This window comes from Pseudophryne corroboree, chromosome 10, assembly GCF_028390025.1.
Source record: "Pseudophryne corroboree isolate aPseCor3 chromosome 10, aPseCor3.hap2, whole genome shotgun sequence".
Lineage (NCBI taxonomy): Eukaryota > Metazoa > Chordata > Amphibia > Anura > Myobatrachidae > Pseudophryne > Pseudophryne corroboree.
The window spans coordinates 266,823,718-266,850,548 of record NC_086453.1 but is presented as its reverse complement, the minus strand read 5'-3'; the positions used below and the strand labels follow the sequence as shown (position 1 = coordinate 266,850,548).

At 41.6% G+C, this 26,831-nt stretch overlaps 1 protein-coding gene across 1 annotated transcript in view; it reads left to right on the top strand.

Moving 5' to 3' along the window:
• Positions 1-26,831, top strand: part of SIK2 (salt inducible kinase 2) — a 312,227-nt gene that overhangs the window by 271,679 nt on the left and 13,717 nt on the right. The window contains exons 9-11 of the mRNA XM_063943258.1: positions 14,215-14,376; positions 20,074-20,317; positions 23,785-24,069. Coding sequence (XP_063799328.1) covers positions 14,215-14,376; positions 20,074-20,317; positions 23,785-24,069 — 691 coding nt within the window. The remainder of the gene's footprint in view (positions 1-14,214; positions 14,377-20,073; positions 20,318-23,784; positions 24,070-26,831) is intronic.

Below are 26,831 nucleotides of genomic sequence, written 5' to 3'. Positions count from 1 at the left end.
ACTCGCCAGGTGTAAAAGCATTGCCGGCGTGCATTGCTTTTGCACCTGTGCGGGGTGGGGGGGTAGTGCCTGACATGCGGGGCGGACTAGTCCTGTGCTGGGAGTCCCCCGCATGTCAGAGTAAATGGTCGTAGATGTTCTAAATTTAGCACATCTACGATCAACTCTGAATTACCCCCGCAATGCCTCCCCTACACCCTGCCCCCTTAGAATCCCGACAGGCATGCCGACTAGCAGGGACTATTCTATGTCCACGACACCCATACAGTGGGAATAGAGTGGGAATAGAACCTGTGACGAGAGCAGGTTGATTTTGGATTTGGCTGTTACTTGTGTCTCTTTCCTGGTGGCTGCAGGTTCAAATTTAACAGGCCCTGCATACAAACTGAAAAGAGTCTGCAATCAGGTTCATTAACTAGCTGAATACCCTTAAAGGCGTATGCGTTTATGCTTGGTTTTACCATCCTACAACCATTCTGGGTGAATTATCCATCTCTATTAAAAGTTGGTCCTATATATATGGGCTATGAATGTTTTATATCCATGAAGGCCTTTGTTCCTTTTTTTGTGATACCATACAGAAACCCCTGATGAAGTCGTTCTGACGAAACGCGTTGGCTCGAATCAGTTACGGTCTCTTATCTAGTTCATCAGTACACCCTACAGAATATACACCTATAAGGGTGAGGGTGTTCTTTAAAGGCTTGAACAGAAAACCTATTGACTGTATCTGGATGTATTTCTTTTAAGAATGTTTATATGAATGTATGGAACCTTATAAATTTGTAAAAAAATGTTCATATGAATTTATGGAATTCTATATGTTTTTTTTTATAAAAACAAATTGGTATCATATCTAATTTAGGCCATTCTGGCCGTCTTTTTGTTCGGGTGTGTTCTCTGGTGTGAGGGTATACTTGCACGTGATACCAGTTATAAGAATCCACACCGTGGAAGAACAGCTACTGGAAATACTAAAATCTGAGTGTTTTAAAGTTATACCAAGCGCAATTGGTTATTGTTTTGTTTATGTTATTCTTTGAAAGTTCACTAACATGGACTTTCTCCATATTGCTGCTGGTGGGTTGAGCGCGGGGTGGAAGACATTTTTTTGTATCTATCTATATATATATATATATATCTATATATATATATATATATATACACACATATATATATACACACGCACACTATATGGACAAAAGTATTTGGCTACACTGATTATTTATTGAATTCAGTACAGCACCTAGCCATGCAGTCTCTGTTTTCAAACATTTGTGATACAAAATGGGTCGTTCTGAAGGCTCAGTGACGTCACGCATGGTACTGTGATAGGACGCCACCTCTGCATTAAGACAGTTTGTGAAATTTCATCCCTGCTGGAAATTCCACGGTCAACTGTAAGTGATATTATTAGTAGAAAGTGGAAGTGTTTAGGAACAACAGCAACTCAGCCATGAAGCAGAAGACCACGTAAAATCACTGAGGGGGGTCAACGACTGCTTTGGTGCATGGGGGTAAATGTATTCCCCTGCGATATGGGGAAGAAGCGTTATCGGCACTTCTCCCCCATGTTAGAAGGCTGCGGCGAGGGCACGACGACAGGGGCGTCCCTGTCCATATCGGTGCTGCTATCTAAAAGATAGCAGGCCGATATGCGCAGGCAGTGTATGAACGGTCAGCATCGCTGACCATTCTGACATTTGCAGCTATCGATTTCGACAGCTGCAGGTGGCGATGCCCATAGGCCACAGCAGGGATAGAACTGTCCCTGGCTGTGGCTGGTGCCGGCTCCGGAGTGTGCTGTGGATCTCACATGAGGAACGAGATCCCGCGCATGCACAGATGAGCCGGCCGGGAAGGAGCTCAGGGGGAACATTGCCGGAGGGAGGAGCAAACGCTTCGGCAGACAAGATGCTAGTACATCTTGTCGATGTCCCTTTCTGCTTTGCCTCGGTAATGAGGCGAAGCAGGAAGTATTGTGCTGCTATAATACATTTACCTAATGGTGAGTAAAAGTCACCAACACTGCTGATTCCATAGCTAAAGAGTTCCGAACATCCACTGACATTAATGTAAGCACACAAACTGTGTGGTGGGAGCTTAATGGAATGGATTTCCATGGCCGAACAGCTGCATGCAAGCCTCACATCATCAAGCATCAGATGGAGTGGTGTAAAGCACACTGACACTGGACTGTGGGGTAGTGCAAACGTGTTCTGTGGAGTGGTGAATCACGATGCTTTGTTTGGCAGTCAGAAGGGTGAGTCTGGGTTTGTCGGGAGAACGTTACCCACCCATAACTGTATGGGGCTGTTTTCCAGGGTTTGGGCTAAGCCCCTTATCTCCTGTGAAGGGCAACCATAATGCTTTAGCATACCAAAACATTGAGAGAGGTCTTGTTACCTTACTTATTGAACCACCCTCGTGTGTGTGTGTGTGTGTGTGTGTGTGTGTGTGTGTGTGTATATATATATATATATATATATATATATACACGAGAAGGATGCGGCACTCCAGGCTTAAATAATTCCACAGCAAGATGGTATTATGCAGCAATGTTTCAGTAGACACACCTACTGTCGTCAGGCTTTAGTAAAGAATAAAAACAAAGTACATACCTTTATAGTCATCCCGTGTGCATTCCCGCCAGCTCGTCCCGGGACCACTCACCCGCCGAGCCGCATAAAACGTGACGTCATCGTCAAGCGACGGCGCCGTGCAATAGACACCCATCACCATAACAACCAAGATCGCATGCAGTAAACAGAGTTGCTGGCTGAAAAAATGTGATAGATAATAAACAGCTACATACTTGTAATTCACTTTTTTTCTCCATTACATTAACATAATGTCTGCTAAAATGCTTAACACACTCGTGACTTATAATTAATTGTACGTGCTGTTTTGCGATTATCACTAGCGAATCTCACCACATATATTATTTCAAAAAACATGAATAAGAAACCATTTCATTGAGGCCTCTGGGGTGTATTACACCCAACCGTACTATCCATTTTGTTTCTAATTGTACTAGTTTCGCCCCTCTATTGCCTCCTCTCATATCACCCAGGACACAGTCTATCATTCTGTATCTGATGCTATGTACTGGATGTTTGAACTGAACAAAATGCCGTGCTACGGGTTGTTCACTATCACCTGTGTCCCAAGCATTGCGGATGGCTGACCTATGAGCTGACATCCTTTCTTTAAATTTTCGCTCGGTTTTGCCAATGTAGCTCAAGCCACACGGGCAAATAATCTGATAAATAACAAACATCGAATTACATGTAAACTGATGTTTAATGGGGATTTTTTGCCCCGTATGAGGGTGATTAAAAAAATCACCTACAAGAAGGTATTGACATGTAACACAAGTGCATTTAATATTACCCAATTTTATTGCTGAAGGCAAAAAAGATTTTTTTGCCTATGGGATCTCTCCTGAGTTTTGCAACATCAGTTTTCACCAGCAAATCACGAAGATTCTGACCTCGTGAATAACAAGGCATTAATTTAGTTTTTCCCAGATGCAAGTTGTTATCTGAACTTATAATTGGCCAATATTTTTTGGATATAGAGTTAATATGAATTGATCCCACATTAAATTTATTAACCCATGGTAAAACAGGCTGATCCACCTTAGTTGTCTTATTAGTGGTAAGTAGTGTTTCTCTATTGAGGGCCATTACTTTATTTTTAGAGGCTTTTAATGTTTTTAAAGAGTATCCTCTATCAATCAATTTATCAATTAAAGAATCAATTTGTTGTTCTGCCATCTCGCTGTTACTATTAATGCGTCTGATTCTAATCATCTGTGAGTATGGAAGTCCTCTCGTCATTGATTTAGGATGACAGCTTGTAGCATGGAGGAGTTGCTGTTTATCCGTGGGCTTTATAAACACAGTAGTGGTCAGGACAGAATTCTTGATCTGAATATTAACATCTAAGAAGTTAATAGCCTCTTGATTCATGCAAAAGGTGAACTTGATGGGTCCCTCTGTGGCATTATACGCTACAATTATATTTTCCAATAATGTGTGATTACCCTTCCATAAAACAATTAAATCATCTATGTATCTGTTGAACAACAATACATGCGAAGAGAATAGAGGATTGTTATAGAACAAATCCTCTTCTACCTCAAACATCACTATATTTGCGTATACTGGAGCCACAGAAGAACCCATCGCACACCCCCTTATTTGCATATAAAATTGCTTGTCATAAAGAAAAAAATTCATGGTCAAGATTAATTCCAACAACTGTAATAATACATCAATTTTAGCTGGACTAAATGCCTTCTTCTTCAATAAGAACTTTTTAACAGCGGCTAATCCAAATTGATGTGGTATTGAGGTATATAAACTTATTACATCTATCGTTACCAACCATGTGTCCTCTGGAATTGATGTTAAACCCTTCAAATTATTAAGTAAACTGGTTGTATCTAGCAAGAAACTTGGTTCATTGCGAATTAACGGCTGCAACAAAGAATCTAACAGACATGCTGTCGGTTGCAATAATGACCCTCTGGCCGACACAATTGGGCGGCCAGGCGGAGGATCTATACCCTTATGTATCTTTGGGATTAGATAAAATATGGGTACTAACGGATAATCAGGGATCAAAATATTGAACACATCTTCAGAAATTAAATCTACAGTTAAAGCTTGTTGCAGAATTCCTAGGAGTCTCTTTTTACAAAGACTTGTAGGATTAGACTGCAACTTCATGTATACCTGGGGATCTGACAATTGTTTTAAAGCTTCGCTATTGTAATCAGTAAAATCTTGGAGGACAATTGCTCCTCCTTTATCTGCTGAGCTTATTATCAGGTTATGATTGTTAGACAGTGTTTTTAATGCCTCCCTCTCTTGCAGTGTCAAATTCGGATGACCAGAGGCACCACTATTGGTGACTGCCTCTACATCCTGCTCCAACAACCTCATAAATGTTTTTATGCTGGGGTTGTATGATACCGGCTCAAAAGTCGATTTAGGAATAAATGATTTTAATTGTGTAGGAATAGGATATTGTTCTTTTGAAGAATGTCCTGTATTATCTTTAAAGTGTTCTTTAAGCTTGATTTTTCTTTGCAAGGAGTGTTTCTCAATGTTCCATTGTAGTGGGTCAAATGGGACTGATGGAATAAATGACAAGCCCTTATTCAACAAGCTCTTTTCTATGGAAGTCAGTTCATAAGAAGACAGATTTACTATTAGGTCTTTTTGGATGTTGGAGGACGACCTGCTCTGCCTTTCGTTTTGGCCGCTTCTCCTCGTCCGCCATCTTTGTCTGGATATCTTTCTCCTCTTGTTCTCACCCCTAAAGGGGCAGCCGCTTGATTAGATCTTTCTGTGTCACTATTAGTCTCTTGTGATGATTCTGTGTCAAATCTAGCAAAAGGTCTCCGGTCTCTACGGAAAAAAGGTCGTCTTTTTCCTTCTGATCTATTATCTGAGAGCCATCTGTATACGGAGTGTTTCTCATAATCTTGCTCTACCTTTTGTAATTTTTCTTTTTTAAAGGCAATCAATTCTCTTTTGTATTTAGACACTTGTTGTTGAATTTTTTCCATCCAACCTTCTTCTTTGTCGGCTTGTAATGCCGGAGTATGTATTAATTCAAATGCACTGATCTTATTTTTCATGACCTCCAATTCTTTTTTAGATTGCTCTATGACCAATAATATGAGGTCTAGTGAGCATTTGTTTGAAATGGCTGTCCACCGCCGACAGAATTGTACATCATAACGTCCTATCGTAGGACAATTTCTGACCCGGAACCCTCTAGGTATCTTCTTCATTTTATAATAATCACTGAGAGACAGTCCATGAAGATAGAAGTCCACTTCTTTCTTTTTTAATTTTAATAGTTCCTTAAAAATATTTTCCACTGATGTTGCCTCGGCTTCATCATTAATGCCTTTGTCACACAAAATTCCCTCAGCTTCTGATTCTGAGAAAGACAGTATATCCCCTGTGGGGAATTTAAAATGGCCAAATTGGTCATCTGTGTGTTCCATGTTAGCAATTCAGTTGGTGCCAATTCGCAGTGTAATCACAGCGCAGCCAGCACATGTGACCTCCTATAGAGCACTGCGGCGAATACTTGGCTGTATATACTTATTAAAAACAAAAATCCTTAATAAGTATATACAGCCAAGTATTTGCCGCAGTGCTCTATAGGAGGTCACATGTGCTGGCTGCGCTGTGATTACACTGCGAATTGGCACCAACTGAATTGCTAACATGGAACACACGGATGACCAATTTGGCCATTTTAAATTCCCCACAGGGGATATACTGTCTTTCTCAGAATCAGAAGCTGAGGGAATTTTGTGTGACAAAGGCATTAATGATGAAGCCGAGGCAACATCAGTGGAAAATATTTTTAAGGAACTATTAAAATTAAAAAAGAAAGAAGTGGACTTCTATCTTCATGGACTGTCTCTCAGTGATTATTATAAAATGAAGAAGATACCTAGAGGGTTCCGGGTCAGAAATTGTCCTACGATAGGACGTTATGATGTACAATTCTGTCGGCGGTGGACAGCCATTTTAAACAAATGCTCATTAGACCTCATATTATTGGTCATAGAGCAATCTAAAAAAGAATTGGAGGTCATGAAAAATAAGATCAGTGCATTTGAATTAATACATACTCCGGCATTACAAGCCGACAAAGAAGAAGGTTGGATGGAAAAAATTCAACAACCATTATCTCAATACAAAAGAGAATTGATTGCCTTTAAAAAAGAAAAATTACAAAAGGTAGAGCAAGATTATGAGAAACACTCCGTATACAGATGGCTCTCTAGATAGATCAGAATAGAAAATAGATCAGAAGGTAAAAGACGACCTTTTTTCCGTAGAGACCGGAGACCTTTTGCTAGATTTGACACAGAATCATCACAAGAGACTAATAGTGACACAGAAAGATCTAATCAAGCGGCTGCCCCTTTAGGGGTGAGAACAAGAGGAGTAAGATATCCAGACAAAGATGGCGGACGAGGAGAAGCGGCCAAAACGAAAGGCAGAGGAAGAGCAGGTCGTCCTCCAACATCCAAAAAGACCTAATAGTAAATCTGTCTTCTTATGAACTGACTTCCATAGAAAAGAGCTTGTTGAATAAGGGCTTGTCATTTATTCCATCAGTCCCGTTTGACCCACTACAATGGAACATTGAGAAACACTCCTTGCAAAGAAAAATCAAGCTTAAAGAACACTTTAAAGATAATACAGGACATTCTTCAAAAGAACAATATCCTATTCCTACACAATTAAAATCATTTATTCCTAAATCGACTTTTGAGCCGGTATCATACAACCCCAGCATAAAAACATTTATGAGGTTGTTGGAGCAGGATGTAGAGGCAGTCACCAATAGTGGTGCCTCTGGTCTTCCGAATTTGACACTGCAAGAGAGGGAGGCATTAAAAACACTGTCTAACAATCATAACCTGATAATACGCTCAGCAGATAAAGGAGGAGCAATTGTCCTCCAAGATTTTACTGATTACAATAGCGAAGCTTTAAAACAATTGTCAGATCCCCAGGTATACATGAAGTTGCAGTCTAATCCTACAAGTCTTTGTAAAAAGAGACTCCTAGGAATTCTGCAACAAGCTTTAACTGTAGATTTAATTTCTGAAGATGTGTTCAATATTTTGATCCCTGATTATCCGTTAGTACCCATATTTTATCTAATCCCAAAGATACATAAGGGTATAGATCCTCCGCCTGGCCGCCCAATTGTGTCGGCCAGAGGGTCATTATTGCAACCGACAGCATGTCTGTTAGATTCTTTGTTGCAGCCGTTAATTCGCAATGAACCAAGTTTCTTGCTAGATACAACCAGTTTACTTAATAATTTGAAGGGTTTAACATCAATTCCAGAGGACACATGGTTGGTAACGATAGATGTAATAAGTTTATATACCTCAATACCACATCAATTTGGATTAGCCGCTGTTAAAAAGTTCTTATTGAAAAAGAAGGCATTTAGTCCAGCTAAAATTGATGTATTATTACAGTTGTTGGAATTAATCTTGACCATGAATTTTTTTCTTTATGACCAGCAATTTTATATGCAAATAAGGGGGTGTGCGATGGGTTCCTCTGTGGCTCCAGTATACGCAAATATAGTGATGTTTGAGGTAGAAGAGGATTTGTTCTATAACAATCCTCTATTCTCTTCGCATGTATTGTTGTTCAACAGATACATAGATGATTTAATTGTTTTATGGAAGGGTAATCACACATTATTGGAAAATATAATTGTAGCGTATAATGCCACAGAGGGACCCATCAAGTTCACCTTTTGCATGAATCAAGAGGCTATTAACTTCTTAGATGTTAATATTCAGATCAAGAATTCTGTCCTGACCACTACTGTGTTTATAAAGCCCACGGATAAACAGCAACTCCTCCATGCTACAAGCTGTCATCCTAAATCAATGACGAGAGGACTTCCATACTCACAGATGATTAGAATCAGACGCATTAATAGTAACAGCGAGATGGCAGAACAACAAATTGATTCTTTAATTGATAAATTGATTGATAGAGGGATACTCTTTAAAAACATTAAAATCCTCTAAAAATAAAGTAATGGCCCTCAATAGAGAAACACTACTTACCACTAATAAGACAACTAAGGTGGATCAGCCTGTTTTACCATGGGTTAATAAATTTAATGTGGGATCAATTCATATTAATTCTATATCCAAAAAATATTGGCCAATTATAAGTTCAGATAACAACTTGCATCTGGGAAAAACTAAATTAATGCCTTGTTATTCACGAGGTCAGAATCTTCGTGATTTGCTGGTGAAAACTGATGTTGCAAAACTCAGGAGAGATCCCATAGGCAAAAAATCTTTTTTGCCTTCAGCAATAAAATTGGGTAATATTAAATGCACTTGTGTTACATGCCAATACCTTCTTGTAGGTGATTTTTTTAATCACCCTCATACGGGGCAAAAAATCCCCATTAAACATCAGTTTACATGTAATTCGATGTTTGTTATTTATCAGATTATTTGCCCGTGTGGCTTGAGCTACATTGGCAAAACCGAGCGAAAATTTAAAGAAAGGATGTCAGCTCATAGGTCAGCCATCCGCAATGCTTGGGACACAGGTGATAGTGAACAACCCGTAGCACGGCATTTTGTTCAGTTCAAACATCCAGTACATAACATCAGATACAGAATGATAGACTGTGTCCTGGGTGATATGAGAGGAGGCAATAGAGGGGCGAAACTAGTACAATTAGAAACAAAATGGATAGTACGGTTGGGTGTAATACACCCCAGAGGCCTCAATGAAATGGTTTCTTATTCATGTTTTTTGAAATAATATATGTGGTGAGATTCGCTAGTGATAATCGCAAAACAGCACGTACAATTAATTATAAGTCACGAGTGTGTTAAGCATTTTAGCAGACATTATGTTAATGTAATGGAGAAAAAAAGTGAATTACAAGTATGTAGCTGTTTATTATCTATCACATTTTTTCAGCCAGCAACACTGTTTACTGCATGCGATCTTGGTTGCTATGGTGATGGGTGTCTATTGCACGGCGCCGTCGCTTGACGATGTCGTCACGTTTTATGCGGCTCGGCGGGTGAGTGGTCCCGGGACGAGCTGGCGGGAATGCACACGGGGTGACTATAAAGGTATGTACTTTGTTTTTATTCTTTATTAAAGCCTGACGACAGTAGGTGTGTCTACTGAAACATTGCTGCATAATACCATCTTGCTGTGGAATTATTTAAGCCTGGAGTGCCGCATCCTTCTCGTGTATATTTATTCCTTTATGATGGCACCGGCTGCAGATAAGCATTTGCCTTGGGAGTGCCAGACCTTGCATTGAATATATATATATATATATATATATATATATGAACAAAATGTTTTTATAGATCAGTGCGCTTATCCAACAATCGGGATTCTCCTCTAAGGGTCAGTCAAGAGCAGTTTAAAAAGTCTTAGAAATGTCATTGTCCTCAGCAAAATAGTAGGATCATCTAAATACTATGGGCACACTCCAGAATTCCTGGCGGCAGCTCAGTTCCTCAGTAAATGACCCGGGTATATTCAGTCATTGGAAATTCTATAGTACTAGGAGAGAAGAACAAGCGCCTTATGGTGCAGTAATTTTGTTAATAGTGTATTGCAAATACAACAATTGAAAAGGTCCGTACCAGATAATAGCTTGTGTTAGGGCCTTTCGATACCTTATCCAGTAGGTATTCTTTCACCAGATAACACTTATGTTAGGACCTATCGATTCCTTATCCCGTAGGGATATCAGGAAACATAAAGCATCGCCATATAGTGTAGCATCTTAAATATATTGTCTGGGATTCCCACCCCTATAAATCACGCGTACCAGATAAATTCTTTGAACAACACGTGTCAGATAAACCTCTATCCGATAGACCCACGCTGGTCCGTACAAAGCAGTGAGGAAGCCTGATGGGCGAAACGCGTTGAGATTGAGAGACCTGACTGAACGACCTACCTACCTACCTACCTACCTGTATCATTAAGCTAAGCCTTTTTTGTTTATTTCAATGTATTAAAAATTATTTTTTACTTTTATACAAGGTAGTCTGCCACTGCTTTATACGGACCAGCGTGGGTCTATCGGATAGAGGTTTATCTGACACGTGTTGTTCAAAGAATTTATCTGGTACGCGTGATTTATAGGGGTGGGAATCCCAGACAATATATTTAAGATGCTACATTATATGGCGATGCTTTATGTTTCCTGATATATAGGTGGTGAGCACCTACGGGATAAGGAATCGATAGGTCCTAACATAAGTGTTATCTGGTGAAAGAATACCTACTGGATAAGGTATCGAAAGGCCCTAACACAAGTTATTATCTGGTACGGACCTTTTCAATTGTTGTATTTGCAATACACTATTAACAAAATTACTGCGCTTGTTCTTCTCTCCTAGTACTATATATATATATATATATATATATATATATACATAAAATATAGAGAGAGAGATTCTCTTTTACTGAATCTATATGTGGGCAGCTCAGTATGATGAAAGTGCCCGGAGTTACCAGCACCCAGCATCAGATGGTTCTATTTGAATACAGTGAATATACAAGTATATGTAGCAATCTTCTGTGGACCATGGCGGTTCCCTCTATTGAAGAGATGAGGCGCCACTCGCTGGTGTCTCATAGAAGTATAATGTGGTCAAAACATGACATGCCTTTGACCATAATATACCTCATAATATAGCCAATATAGACCTCATTTCTTCAACAGAGGGAACTGCCATATTCCACAGAAGATTGCTACATATATACTTGTAAGGATGGCACCCCGGCATTATTATTTCTAATCCAGAGTGCCAAACATTACCTATATATAAATATATATAGAAACAATTTAGTGGTGGTTTTATAGGGTCAAAAACAATATAGACTAAGGTTTTTCTTCTACTTATGTAATACTCTGTGGGTGTAATTCCTTTTGGGACATTGACCCTGACCGTGTCTTTGGTACCTTGTGGCCACCGCAGAAATGCATCACCATTATTCTTGCGGGTTAGCTTTCCTGAACATTGTGTCCGCTCATCCCTAGGAATTGAATATGAGCATGTGTCTCTCATCCATATTGGTTTAGTCCACACTTTAATAGGGGCAACATTAAGATCACTTGAATTGCCTTGACCAATAATAAGCACAAATATACATCTTCTGGTATTATGATGGAACCGTACCAGTCATTTCTTTGTTATAATGTTTATGTGACTTTGAATGTGCCTATACTCCATAACCTTGGGTTCTGCAAATCAATTATAATTCCTCATGGTCTTGGCACAGAAGTGGTCATAGGCTATATTAAATCAGTTTAAATTGTACATTTAGGGGGAAATACAAAAAAAATAATCCCCCAATGTTAGATCAGGCATAGAAATAGCATTAATTGAATCCAGCAGATGCTTCATTTCATACATATAAATTTGGATTTTGGAGCATGACTGGTTTTTAAAATAAATGTATACATAATTGACCTTTAATAATATGAGTTAAAGATTTTTCTGTTTATGTGCAAATTCTGCATGTAATGGGTAGGCAACATGGAATGTCATTCTGAGCTTAATCAATGTGTCGTTCATTAGATTATATGTGATGCATAAAGTTATTTATTGATTGTGTAAGAGCAGAGTTGCGGTTTCATGATGAAAAATGGACTGGGGCCAAATTCGGTTCTGAAGTCCGATGGAAATTAGAAATGACAATGTAAACTCTTATACTGCTATTATTGGGTAGATTTTCTCTAGTAGAAGGCAATCTTGTCATCATACCTATGTATTTATCTAGATATTGAAAACAGACTGCAATGTTTGTAATTACAGTATTACTTACCCTCTAAATCTATAGAGACCATCTCCTTGTTACACAGAATGATTGTGAAATCTGTTCCGTCTTTCTCTTTCGATTGACGTCATTAGCAGCATTAAAGGTGTTTTGCATCCCCAGATTACTTTTATCTATTGGGTAATACCTTTCCCGTGTAGTGTTCTCTAAATACATTGCTCTATCTGTCCTGCATTTTCCTCCACGTACCGTAGTTACAGCACCTGAGAGCACTTTTGTATCCATCTCCCTGGGACACAACTGGGTACAGATAGTTGTATGCAAGATCAGCATCTTGTTGTATCCTAGTACAAAGGAAATAAACAACTCAGCCTAATGATTTAAATACAGGCCTTAGAACTATAATGGTAACTAGACCGGAAATGCAGGAGCGCATGTGCAAACCAATATATAAAGTTATGTGAAGGTGAAAAGCCTGGATCTATGGAATGGGGTATTAGACAATTCAAAGAACAGTTTTTTTAGGAATAATCTTTTAAAATCTGGTGTCCCGAAAGCTTACTTTATCTTGTGCCTGCTGGGTTACCCTATGGGGTATATTGAATTCCTGTTGGATCCTCTCCGACAGAGAGGATCCGACGGTTCATTATTTAGTTTGCAGGCGTTTCCGCCGACTTTTGTCCCGTTTTCGCCATACCGGTCCGACTTTTTTAAAAGTCGAATTGGCACAGGCGAAAACGACCGCAAATTTGCCAAAACGGGTGGATCATTGGCAAATTCATGATCCACCTGTTTTTTGACAGTGTCGGAATTTCCGACAAGTCGAAAAAAACAGCACTTACATTGAACAGGATACACTTACACTGAATAGGGCGAATCGCCATTCACCCTTTAAACGGCGAAAACTGCAGTTTTTTCGACCTGTCGGGAATTCCGACAGCAATTGACTGTACCCCTATGTCTGATGCACATGCTAATGCTCAAGTCACTCCTGTGCAATGTACAACTTGCTGCATGTCTGAAATGAGGCTGAGACAGCACCAGACAAAGGGGTCTATGTATTAAGCCTTGGAGAGAGATGAAGTACCAGCCAATCACCTCCTGTCATTTTTCAAACACAACCTGTAACATGACAGTTAGGAGCTGATCGGCTGGCACTTTATCTACGTCCACTTCATTTCTCTCCAACACTTAGTACATAGACCCCAAAGTTAGGGCAACATAGATGGGATGATTTCAAAGCACACGCAAAGTGGAAGCATGATTTACTACCACAGAAACCTAGAATGTGACGGCAGATGAGAACCACTTGGCTCGCCTAGTCTTCCTCTTTTTTTTAAATCCTTTAGATAACCTCAACCGCACTTGATCCTTAGTTACTACATGCTAATGCTTCTTGCAAGAGATATTTAATGTCAGAAACAGGCTCTCCTTCACCTGATACACGCCATGATGCTTCCACAAGTTACGGTGGTTATGTGCAATCCCATTGTCACCACCCAGTCGTCCCCCCCACACACACACACACCCGTCCCGAAACACCCTATTTCACAGAAAGACAGATCTGGCCAAGTTCCGTCCCACTGAGAATAAGATGGAAACATTGCATACGTTTACTCCTGCACATGCGCTGTTTTCAGCCGTGCAAAGAAATCCCATTCAGCTCATGTTGGGAGATCTTCCTGCTGCTGTTGGCCTGCACCCCAGGTAGATCATATTGGTATATAGGATATTGTGTTCAATTGCCAGTTTTGGTAGATTACCTTTTATGGCTGGAAGAGAGTTATACAGAGCCCGAGTTGACCAGTGTGGGAATATATACTGAATGTGTCCACCATTGTTTTTGCATCTATAGACCAGTACCGTGATGTCTCCAGTGAATCTCTTGTCGCAAAATGTAAGGATGATGAGGACGCCAATTCTCCCAGAAGCCTCCACTGTAGACCCTTTCTCGTATCCTCAAAGCAGCTGCCAGGCTGATGCCACATTCCTAGAGGAAGCAGTGAACACACCAACGGTAAATAATCACCCTTTGCCATCTATTCTGCTTAGCATCCACAAAAATGTCTTGGATTATTTGTTTCCTTCCATTGTAAGGCAAGCTTTAATTGACCATTTATTAAATGTTTGATCACTTGTGTAGAATGTCGTTGTGTTACAATTATGTCTTTTTTATATTTTAAGAACTATAGGATTCCTTGTATCAGATTGTCTATAAGGGATCTTGTCTACAGGTCACGTAATTAATTTGTCTACTAAAAGGCACAAGAATGTTGGATAGAGATAACTGGGTGGGGATGACAGAATGTTTAACACCCATCGGAGCTGTGATAGAATAAGTGTGGGGTGGGGGGTTAGATGTATACAGATGGGAAAGAAAGAGACAATCAGAAAGCGGACAGTGAGGTCTATTCTTTAGGCACTGAAAAGATTAGAGAAGTAAGCCAGTGGAAAAGTGAGCCATGGCAACCAATCAGCATTGAAGTAACATTTATAAGTTGCATCCTATCCAATTGTACCGAGCAGCTAATTGGTTGCCATGGGCAACTTCTCCACAGGCTCACTTCTCCAATCTTTTCACTGCTTCATGAATAGACCCCGTAGTCTTAATGAAATAAGGGGTTTATACATGAAGCAGTGAAAAGAGTGGAGAAGTGATCCTGTGGAGAAGTTGCCCATGGCAACCAATAGTCTGCTCCGTACAATTGTGTAGGATGCAAATTATAAATGTTACTTCAATGCTGATTGGCACTGGCTCACTTCTCCACACTTTCCTCTGCTTCATGAATAGACCCCTAAGTGAATAAAAGCTCTGTAGATGACAGCGATGTGAAGATCTTGCACATACTTTATCACACCACGCACAGCTTTTGCACCCTGTCTGTCACATGAGAGTGCTGAGGGCTGCACATGCCGTGAAATGTGCTCCCGTGTGTAAAGTACCTTTTTATTGCAGGCAGCCGAGAAGGAGGTTATGATAGTTGCATTAATGTTGCACTGATGAACAATCACTTGGAGAGTCGTGATAGTTCAGCTACAGAAAATCTCAGCCGAGCCAGCGAGAGCTGTAAAAACAATGTGTAATATCCTGTATTTTTAGCTTCACCGCAGGGATCCTCTCAGAAATGCACTGCGGCTTACACACACACAGGAAGCAGCACATCTTTTATAAGAAGAATATTACAATAAAATAAATGTGTTTATAATGTTAATAAGATTGACTGTAACCAGCTGATGGCAGGTGCAGAGTGTACAGGGTGGTGTTTGTTCTCGTATATAGCAGGCATGCTGGACAGCTCAATACTGTATATACTGTAGCACGACTTATAGCGTTATACATGAAAAATGCTGGCCTATCCTTATCTTTCACATTCAACCTCTATTTCATTTTGTTTTTGTTTGGCGGTTTCCATGTAAAAAAAAAAAAAAAAAAAACCTGATTATTTTGCACATAGATAGGCACATTATTATTCATTATTTATAGGGTTATGTTTCACCAATAGTTTACAATTTTCGTTTACTAAGGTCCTACATATGTTATGCCTAAAGTTCCCAATTGCAGTCCTCATGGCACCCTAACGTCCCAGGTTTTAAGGATCTCCTTGGCTGAGCACAGATTATTGAATCAAATTGACTATTTCAGTGACTTGTGCCCAAGCCTGGATATACTTATAACCTGGAGCATTAATGTGCCTTGAGGACCACGTTTGTGTTATGCTAAAATGTCAGCCCACCACAGATTCATCTCATAATTCCAACTGACTGCGGTGGAACAGTCTGGAAGGTGAGCGTGAACTGTATGTTGTTTAGTCGTACTGCATGCACGCAGGATCACCAACATTTAATGCAAAGTATTTAGGGAATGATTCAGCGATGGACACAATGTGGATGTTGTGCGTAGTGGAGTGGGTTTTTTGCCACTGCCCCTGCATATAAGTCCTACTGCACACGTGCCGTAATGGGTGGGTAGGCGGAGCGATTCATAGACGGATGGATAATCACATCAGAATATTGCAGTAAAATGTGGCTGCCGCAAACTTCTGCACTTGCTCCCAATTTATGTCTGACTCAGAATCCAACCCAATATATTTAAAGAGCTTATACAGTAGTTAAATCATTTGCATAATGCTTCTGCTTTCCTGCCTGTAGTACAATGTACTATGGCTCTAATGGGTCTGAAAAAGCTGCATTTTATGAAAGTAAAATACGTTGTTCAGCATTACGGCGGCGTTTCTCTGCAGCTCTGTGACATCACTGGATCAGTCCTCTATATCAGGGGTGGCCGGACTTTTGGGACCTGGGATCTACTTTTTGTTCACTTACTTACCGGTGATCTACCGGCATCAAATAACCCCAATAGTAACGCTCACATTTACAAATAGCATTAATAAAGGTGCCATCAAATAACAGCACCGATAATAATGCACACATTTAAAAATAGCATTAATAATAACAACACCTAATAACCCCCCTCTGTGCAAATCCCCCCCTTTGCAGATCCCCCCCCTTCCAGTCCCGTGCATAATAGCCCCCTGTATAATAATCCCCTCTGTGCAGATTCCCCCCTTCCAGTCCTGTGCATAATAGCCCCCTGTATAATAATCCCCTCTGTGCAGATTCCCCCCTTCCAGTCCTGTGCATAATAGCCCCCTGTATAATAATCCCCTCTGTGCAGATTCCCCCCTTCCAGTCCCGTGCATAATAGCCCCCTGTATAATAATCCCCTCTGTGCAGATCCCCCCCTTCCAGTCCCGTGCATAATAGCCCCCTGTATAATAATCCCCTCTGTGCAGACCCCCCCCCCCCCTTCCAGTCCCGTGCATAATAGCCCCCTGTATAATAATCCCCTCTGTGCAGATTCCCCCCTTCCAGTCCTGTGCATAATAGCCCCCTGTATAATAATCCCCTCTGTGCAGATTCCCCCCTTCCAGTCCTGTGCATAATAGCCCCCTGTATAATAATCCCCTCTGTGCAGATCCCCCCCCTTCCAGTCCCGTGCATAATAGCCCCCTGTATAATAATCCCCCCCTTGTGCAGATTCCCCCCTTCCAGTCCTGTGCATAATAGCCCCCTGTATAATAATCCCCTCTGTGCAGATCCCCCCTTCCAGTCCCGTGCATAATAGCCCCCTGTATAATAATCCCCTCTGTGCATATCCCCCCTTTGCAGATCGTCCCTCCCCTTGTGAAGAAACCCCCTTTGCATAACTTACCTGACAAGTTGTCACGCTGCCTAGCTTCAGTCCTCTCTCTCCCCCCAGTCACGGCTCCCGCTATCACGCTGCATGGCCTCCCGCTGGCTGCTTCTCTTGTCATCGCCACCGCCGGCTGGATCAAACTGGATCCAACTAGTGCCCAGGCTCCTCACATCGCGGGTGACGTCATTATGTCACCCGTGCACCCTGCACACTGCATCCCTGGGAACTGTGAAGAGAAGCAGCGGCAGCAGGCTCATTACAGTTATTTTCTGTTAAGTCTGTCGCGATCTACCGGCGGATGCTCCGCGAGCTACCCGTAGATTGCGATCTACCTTTTGGCCACCTCTACTCTATATGAATAGTGCACACCCCACAGAAAACCCAGAGTACGGGACGGGGAGGAGAGTGGGGGAGAATGTGAGTAGTAGTAGCAGCCGCGAGTCACTACAGTATTTGAGGCTTGCGATTAGTCCTCCTGTTCCCTCTGCGGCCTTTTAGAAATGGTGACCTTTATTGATTTAATAGAACTTGCAGAGGCCTGAGAACAGTGACTGCATGTGCAACCTTAGGTTTCCGGCCTTGGGAGTTCCTAAGTGGATTTGTACCTATAAATAGAGAATGATGGGCAGAATTTCAAAGTATAAACCATCCAGTTACTTCATATATGTAGTTCAACTTAATAATTCCCAGACTTTGATTGGTGCCAAATAGTGGCTTTACTTGCTCTTTAAAACCCTATGCTTCCAGTACCTCCCAATATTGGGTAGTTTGTAATCGGGGCAGTAGGGGGACGTGAATTTCGCACACTTGGGGACATGGCTGTATTATAGTTTTCAGAGCCCGGTCCCAGTGGGTATTGTCACGCCTCCCAAGTGGTACTTTAATTAAACAAAAAGTTAAGGCGATACATCCCAACCACCCACAAATCCTTATTGCGGAAAAGATTGAGACTGTCCCGCCAAAATCATGACTGTAGGTTTGTATCTCCATCTACCAATCGTGGCTGTATGCCTATATGTTCCAGAGATCGTCACTGTTCCATAGAATGATATCTATGACAAGTTGCAGTTCGCTTTCCTTTTACTAGCACAAATAAAACTATTTGCTCTATAAAATGAGCATTGTCCAGTGTTTGCTGATTCAATTCTCAGCTGCACTGATTTTAGCAAAAGAAAAAAAAAAAGCATAATTTGGATGGAAAACATTTCTACAGAAGCCACAAACGTACGTTGGGGAAGTTTTAGGCCTAATTGTTTCAGTTATGTGCTTATTGCATGCACATGCTTCCTGTAAGAAAATCACAGCATAGACATCCATTTAAGGGGGAGAGTGCAACGTGCCTAACCGTTATCGGAGCAGGAAAGACATTATACTGAGAAGGAGGCCCCCTCTGGTTTTGAAGTTTATGGGAGCAGCTGCCCACAAGCGCAGTTTTCCTCTGGAACGATTTCTTAGTCACATCCTGGAGAAAATGATTAAATTCCCCAGTCTCTGCCACCATTTCCTGCAATGACTTTCTGTTACGCTCCTTCCCTGACAAATGCTTTGTTGTCATCACTCACTGATTTGGGTCCAGTCTTCCTGATACAAATCAGTTTACTTTCAGTGTAACACTTTGCTTTCTAATAAGGATGTAATGCATTAGTATGATGTCATCAAACACCTCTGTGTACACACAATGTATATCACATAGCCTACAGTCATCTAAGAGACTTTTTAAGACATACATTCAGAACAAATTAGACTGCTGCTTGTGCAAAGTAGCATGATCGTAATTAGTGAGACGGCTGGTGCTACCCAGTGCGCAAGACCGCGGCAGCCGCACTATCACCGTCCCGGTGGAAGCTGTATTTGGCTTGTGGGGTGCCAGGAAGAGCCACCTGGCGTGTCCGGTATGCGGTCAATTGAGCTACAGTGTCTAGTAGGCAGTCAACAGGTCGACACGATATGGTCAACATGCATTAGGACGATCTATTAAAGGTTGACATGTTAATGGTCGACACTGTTATGGTCGACATGAGGATTTTTATTTTTATTTTATTTTTTTTTACTTTTTCATACCTTACCATCCACAAGGACTTTGAGTGCCAAGTGCAGCGAGGCACCTTGCCCGAAGCATGGCGACCGACACAAAAAACATGCAAAAAATGTTGTCAACCTTTTCCTGTGTCAACCACTTTCCATGTTGACCTTTTCATGTGTCAACCTTTTGTACCTGTCGACCTTTCATAGGTCAACCTAAAGACCATGTTGACCTTTTGTCCATGTCAACCTTTTCACTGTTAACTATACCCCTTAGAGCTTTTGTACTTTAGTTAGCATCACTCTGAAATCATAAATGATTCAGAACTCTTAAGTAGTAATGTATTTATTATTGAGTTACATTGTCTATATAGGAACATGATCAAGTTGAGGTCTCCATTCTTCATCACTTTTGTGTTTCCATAACGACTCACAGCTGTACTGGTAGGACTATACGGACTATTTCTGAAGTCTCCTTTCACCTCTCAATAACAGGTTAATGGATGCCTATTGGACCCATTACCCCCTGTTGCCATGAGGAAGGCTTGCCAGTCTTTGCCAAGCAACATGATGGAGACATCTATTGACGAAGGTATAGAAACAGAAGATGACTCAGAAGATGATCCAGCTTCAGCATTTGCCGCTTTTCATGGTAGACGCAGTGGGCAAAGGCGGCACACACTAGCAGAAGTGACCAACCAGTTAGTGGTCTTGCCCAGTGTGGCACCAGACATGGAAGGTAAGATTTTAAATACTTGGGTTAGAAGAGCTTTTCATTTCAGTAATGTCTACTAGTCTATAAGCATAGCATGCAGTTATAATAAACACTTAGTAATAGGGTAGGGCTTGTGTAATTTGTGCCTGATTCAGAATTGCGTATAATGCAACGAATGCAGACACTTTCTGTTCCCCAAATAAATGCGACTGCACCGTCCCATCCGGTTGTGGAAGCTGCCGTAATCATCAGCACACATTCACATTTCTACCAGCCCTGTACTTGGTGCAAGAGATCCATCTGAAATTGGACGGATCGCTGTGCACACACAACTTCGTATAGGCCTATATTCCACCTACTTTTGTGTGAACGACCACTCAGCTGCAAGTAGACATACTAATATAATCTTCTGCAATTACTTTAAAGGGCCCTACACACTGGTTGACGTTTTAGAAAGATATTGAAAAAAATTGTTAAAAAATTAACAATATATCGTTCATATCATTCAGTGTGGAGGCACTGATGATGAACAATGTGCGTCCCTGCAGTCGTTCATCGTTGGTCTATCATCGTTTATCATTGCAAGCCAATTTGGACGATATAGATGTTTGCAATATCAAATCGTTCAAATCTTTCAGTGTGTATCCAAAAAATCGTTACTGAAAAATCGTTAATTGTTCATATCGTTCATCGTCCAAATCACCCAGTGTGTAGGGCCCTTATGTTACATGATGTGTCTGCAGTCGGACTTGCATGTGATTCAGGCTCTTTTTGGATAAGGGGGACATGTACTAAGCAATGATAAAAGTGGAGAATTAAGCCAGTGGAGAAGTTGCCCATGGCAACCCATCAGCTGCTCTGTATACGTTTATAGTATGCATATTACGTCAATGCTGATTGGTTGCCATTGGTAACTTCTCCACTGGCTCACGTCTCCACTGTTATCACTGCTTACTACATGTCCCCCCTAATTCAGATGCGGTTGGAGTAGTTATCGATGCTGCTTCCTTGGAAGCAGCAGTGATAGTGCTGTATGGTGATGCAGCAGGCGGCGTCTATTACAAGTATACTCCTCCTGCTGCAGTAGTGATCCGAGCTGCGACCTAGAGTGCAGCATCAGATCACTGCGGCACCTATGGGGTCATGCAAGCCGCTTGTTTCAGATCCTCGTAAGAGGCCAAGAAATCTCTATCCAACTACGTAGACCCTGGCCTCTTTCTTACCAATAAACACCACTGACACGCCTCCGTTTTCACAAGTGGAGGCCGTTGCCCCCCAAACGGCATCAGACTGGCGGTCACTGACAGTCTGATAGTGGAATGCATCCTGTGTCGCAGGACCCATTTGCACATGTGTAGAATGAGTCCTGCGCATGCACAAAGTACCAAACATCTGTACTTTGCACATCAGGACACAGATCATCCGGATCTGAACTATTCCTCTTGTGTGATATGTTTTCGGTACAAAATTCCTAGGCCAAAACCAAAGCGGCTTTAACACCAGTGTTTACTTGTCATCCACGAGTGTTAATTTAGATTTAACACAGTAGGCAGAGTAGCAGTTTGGTGCCGCCTCCTGTGATCTCCATAGTACCCTGCCCATATATTAAACTAACAGTCTCTAATACATAAGTTTTTAAAAAGGAAAAGTATAGATGTTTGCCCCAGCAACCAATTAGATTCTAGCTATCACTTTTCTAGACTGTACTGGATAAATGATAACTATATTCTGATTGGATACTATGGGCAATACCTCCACTTGTCCTGCAAAGAAGGTGTAATAAATTGTCCCCTATGTCATTACCAGTCCTACCACATTATTATACCAGCACAGTGCCCTGGCATGTTTACAGCAGTTCTGCCTCATAAATCATTACTTACAGTGTGCCACATGATTGTGCGCTCCTTATATATTTACCCCACATGAAAACAGTTCTGGATTACCGCCAGCAACTCTTGTTCTTCAATATCTGAAAAATACACGATATACTGTACTGGCAAACGAAGGTCTGATCATTAGTGAGGTTGCAGGTGAGCAGTGGTTGTATTTGTAGAATGTTCCCATATAAGAGATGAGAGGTAAGCCCTAATATTGATACTCCTTTTAAGAAGAACTGTTTCCCTTTAGTCTCATTCACTTGTTCCTTACCCCCATGGAATAAATAAGAATCCTATATAGATGGCTCAGTGACAATCTTTGTAATTATCTTTCTTTTATTTCTTTAACTTAAGCATGGAAATAGTTCATGCAACGAAAGCTCCTGTAAATATAATGCAATATATAATTTCCACAGAACAAGGCCTAATAGCCTTCATTCTGCAGCGCCTGGTTCTAGAGCTAAGTTCAGGGCTAAACTTCATGAGGAAGGACTTGGGCATTACCATTTAGTGCCCAGTTCCAGTGAATGGAATCAGTGATCTCAGGAATGCCGTGCTGGACTTAAGAAGAATTGAGCTCTGTGCGATTGGTAGAAGTGGTGACAGGCTTGGCTGGGGGATGCATGCTAATTCACTTAACAGCTCTCCCAACATTTTTTTACTTTAATTGATTTTCAGCCTTATACTAAACCATTTACCCTGCAACCTTACTCAAGACATACGTTCGAACAAGTGCCTGCTTTTACGGGCTTGTGTGGGGGATTTTGCCAACAGCGATCTCCGGTTATGATGGTGGCATCAACACATTTATCACTGACGATTCAGTTACCTAGACTAGTTAATAAGTTTTTTTTATTTTCTTTTTAAATGCAGAACATTTGGTGGGTTTAAGATTTTGTATACTATGACAATGAGAATAAATTGCATTGAAACCATTATAAATATACGTTTAAATAACAAGATTTCCTTCTGCTGATACAATGGACACATTCACTTCCATGCGTGCCTATTAAATTGTGTTAGACCTTAACGTTCTATATATACTTAACCACTTTGGTATCAATATTTTTGGACACCTGGTGTAATCCACTCATTTTGTACAGTATGTCAGTGTGAGTGCTGTTGGCTAAGGTCGGTGTGCCTGTTGTGTTCATTGTTCCATATTAGGGGGTTGAATTGATGCATCAAGATGTGAAAAGAGAGAAGGGGTGGAGAAGTTGCCCATAACAGCCAATCAGCTTTGATGTAGCATTTCTAAAGTACATTTTATAAAATGATCTGTAGAATCTGATTGGTTGCTATGGACAGCTTCTCCAATGGTTCACTTCTCCACTTTTTTTCACTGCTTGATACATCAGCACCTATGTTACAGAAGCAGACAAATAAATAGGTGGTGCCTGAACAACCTGTAGCCAAACAGAGCATTAAACTATTAACAGACTATTTCAGAGCAGCCAACTCCTGTGTGTCAGATGTGCAGCCAGTGGAAGGCACTAGGCCATCTTGTAGCCAATACGCCATATAAGCATCATTATTAGCACAGATTAGGAGTGTAATGGTGCAGGAAAATTGTGGCTCCAACGCGTCTACATATGATTTGTTTCTCTGTTGCAGGTAAACTCTTCACTATTGGTAACAACCCCTCTTTAGGAAGTGTGGACTGCGAATATGACATGGGATCTGTACAGAGTGACCTCAACTTCCAGGATGATGTGGGAGCTCTGAATGAGGTGACTCTGGCCAACCAGACAGTCACCAGGCTTACTCCACCATATATAGGATTGCGGCCTACCAACCTGCCTATGCCAGCTATGACCTCCCAAAAGCGGGAGGTTCACAACAGGTCTCCAGTCAGCTTTCGTGAGGGGAGAAGGGCATCTGATACTTCATTAACACAAGGTAACACTCATATTTTCACTCTTTAAAATTTGCAGTTTATATTTGAGTTAATATTAGTATATTTTTGCAATCTCTCAGCGAAGACCCTGTAGGGCACATCCAATTAGCTGTGGGGTTTACCCCACGGCTAATCATTGGTGCCTCCTGATTCAATTAGCTGCAGGAACTGCACGCGCTAGTCCCCAGAGGCAGGATTAAAATCTGCATTAAAGGCACCCCTCTGAATTTAGCTCACAGTGAATCAGTGAGTTTCCACGTGGAACCAGATGTTATAATACTTGGGAAAAGGCTAAATAATTGAATAGCTCTGGGCGTTAAACCCAGAGCTTTCCCTACACTGTAGAACTCACCCTTAATTGAATATGCCTACGTTATATGGCCTAAATATCCAATTGCAGCTGCTGCACCGCCCACACATTGCAGGGGACAGCCGGTCAGGACATAGAAACGTATATGCAATGTTGTATGTAATATATGTGCTGGCTGCCTTACGCAGGGATCAGCAGTGGTGCTGTGTTTAACTAAGCTGCCGTAGCACAGAACACAGCACTCAGCTTGTTTATCTTCTAAAAGCCCGCCCCTAGATTCACATTGGCTAGTGTCACAGGAGTGTGGGAGCGGGCCTATAGAAGATAGACAAGCTGAGCGCTATGTTCTGTGCCTCAGCAGGTCACTGATCTGCTGATCCACTGGATAAGGCAGCCAGCACATGAATTACATGCCAGAGCCGGATTTAGGGTTCAGGCTTCCCCTAGGCGCAATGATATTGCCCCTCCCCCCCCAGCACCCCGTGAAGGGGCGTGGCCCCAGAATAGTACCAATTCACAATACATCGCACAGTAGTGTCCGTAAGTCACATTACACCACACAGTAGTACCCCTTATACACACCAGGAAGAGCCCCTTATACATATTGCGCCAGGTAGAGCCCCATTGCACATTACGGCAGGCAGAGTGCCCTTTCACACATTACGGCAGGCAGAGTGCCCTTTCACACATTACGGCAGGCAGAGTGCCCTTTCACACATTACGGCAGGCAGAGTGCCCTTTCACACATTACGGCAGGCAGAGTCCCCCTTTTTACACATTATATGCCCCCACAAGTGCCAGATACACATTATAGGCCCCCATAAGTGCCTGATACACATTATAGGCCCCCATAAGTGCCTGATACACATGCCCCCAGCACCAATTACACATGCCCCCAGTGCCAGATACACATGCCCCCAGTGCCAGATACACATGCCCCCAGTGCCAGATACACACGCCCCCAGTGCCAGATATACACGCCCCCAGTGCCAGATACACATGCCCCCAGCGCCAGATACACATGCCCCCAGCGCCAGATACTTGCCCCCCCCAGTGCCAGATACACATGCTCCCCCCCCCCCCCACAGTGCCAGATACACATGCCTCTAGTGCCAGATGCACACATGCCCCCAGCCCCAGCAGTTCTACTCACCGCCGTATCTGCTCTCCCGCTGCGGCCGCCACTGCTGTTGCTGCCTGGTCTCCGGCATCGGTAAATTCAGGGCAGGCGCCGGTTCGTGAGCCAATCAACGCTCGCGGTCCAGCAGCCAATCATGAGCTGCCGCCGGCCCGCGAGCTGATTGGCTCATGATCCGGCGCAATATTTAAGTTGTATGACGGGCCAGCTGGTGGCCGGCCTTAGGAGTCCCACGCCTCGCATGCCTGCTCCTAAGGAACGTGCTTCGAGCCGGCCCTGCGGGGAGACAGTCGGGTGGAACAGTAGGGAACACTATCTGTAGCTGCACAATGGGGAAGGGGGGGGGGTGGTATTGCCGTGCCGCCCCCAGCAGGTGTCGCACGTGCCTAGTGGGAAATCCAGCACTGTTGCATACAACACTATTGCATTAGACAATTCTATTGAATTGAGACATTTTCAAGTTTTGTATCTGCATCTGAAATTTCAGTTGTGTTCATATTAAGGAGCAGATTTAGTAATAAGTGATATTCTTGTTATTGCTCGTATACTAATCGTATATAGTGCTCCAACCAATCAGCTCCTAACTGTCGTGTTTCAGAATGCTTGTTAGGATCTGATTGGTTAGGGCACCATTAAAGATTAGTAACAAATGATAACAAAAATGTCACTCGTTCTTAAATATGCCCCTAAGCCCTTAATTAAATCTTTAATGGTAAAATACCGTATTTCCTGCATAAGTGTAAACTTTCTACCTCAAGACATATTTTCCTTTTGATAAATTCCACCACATTATTGGGAATTGTAAAATCTAAAATTTCCTCCATTACTAATATGCAGAACGGCAATATTAACATTTTAAAAACATGCCTGCATCATCAGGGTTAGAAAAAAACGTGTTCCTTTAAAATAAATTAAAAAAAGGGATTTGCTTTTTTTGGGGGGTTTAACCGTTTTTTTTTGTTGACTTAAACTAGTTTTTTTTGTAATGGAAAAAAAAATGAATCTTGTATTAGAAACCTTGATCAACCATGTTTAAATGCTTTCTAACATTAATAATGTTATTAGGCTTTGATTTGATTTATTTTACATCTTTCAATAAAACCATTTTTTTACAGCTTATTATTCCTAATACATTTGAATATATGTAGATAGACTGAACATATTAGTACATACAAAGTACACTCATATATATGAAATTGGAAAGAAGAACAAGAAGTTAATGTTAAGCATAAGTCCTACTTATTACTTATTATAATTAAATAAATCTGAATAGTAACACAAAATGGAACATACAGAAGCACTTTTCAGAGAAACAA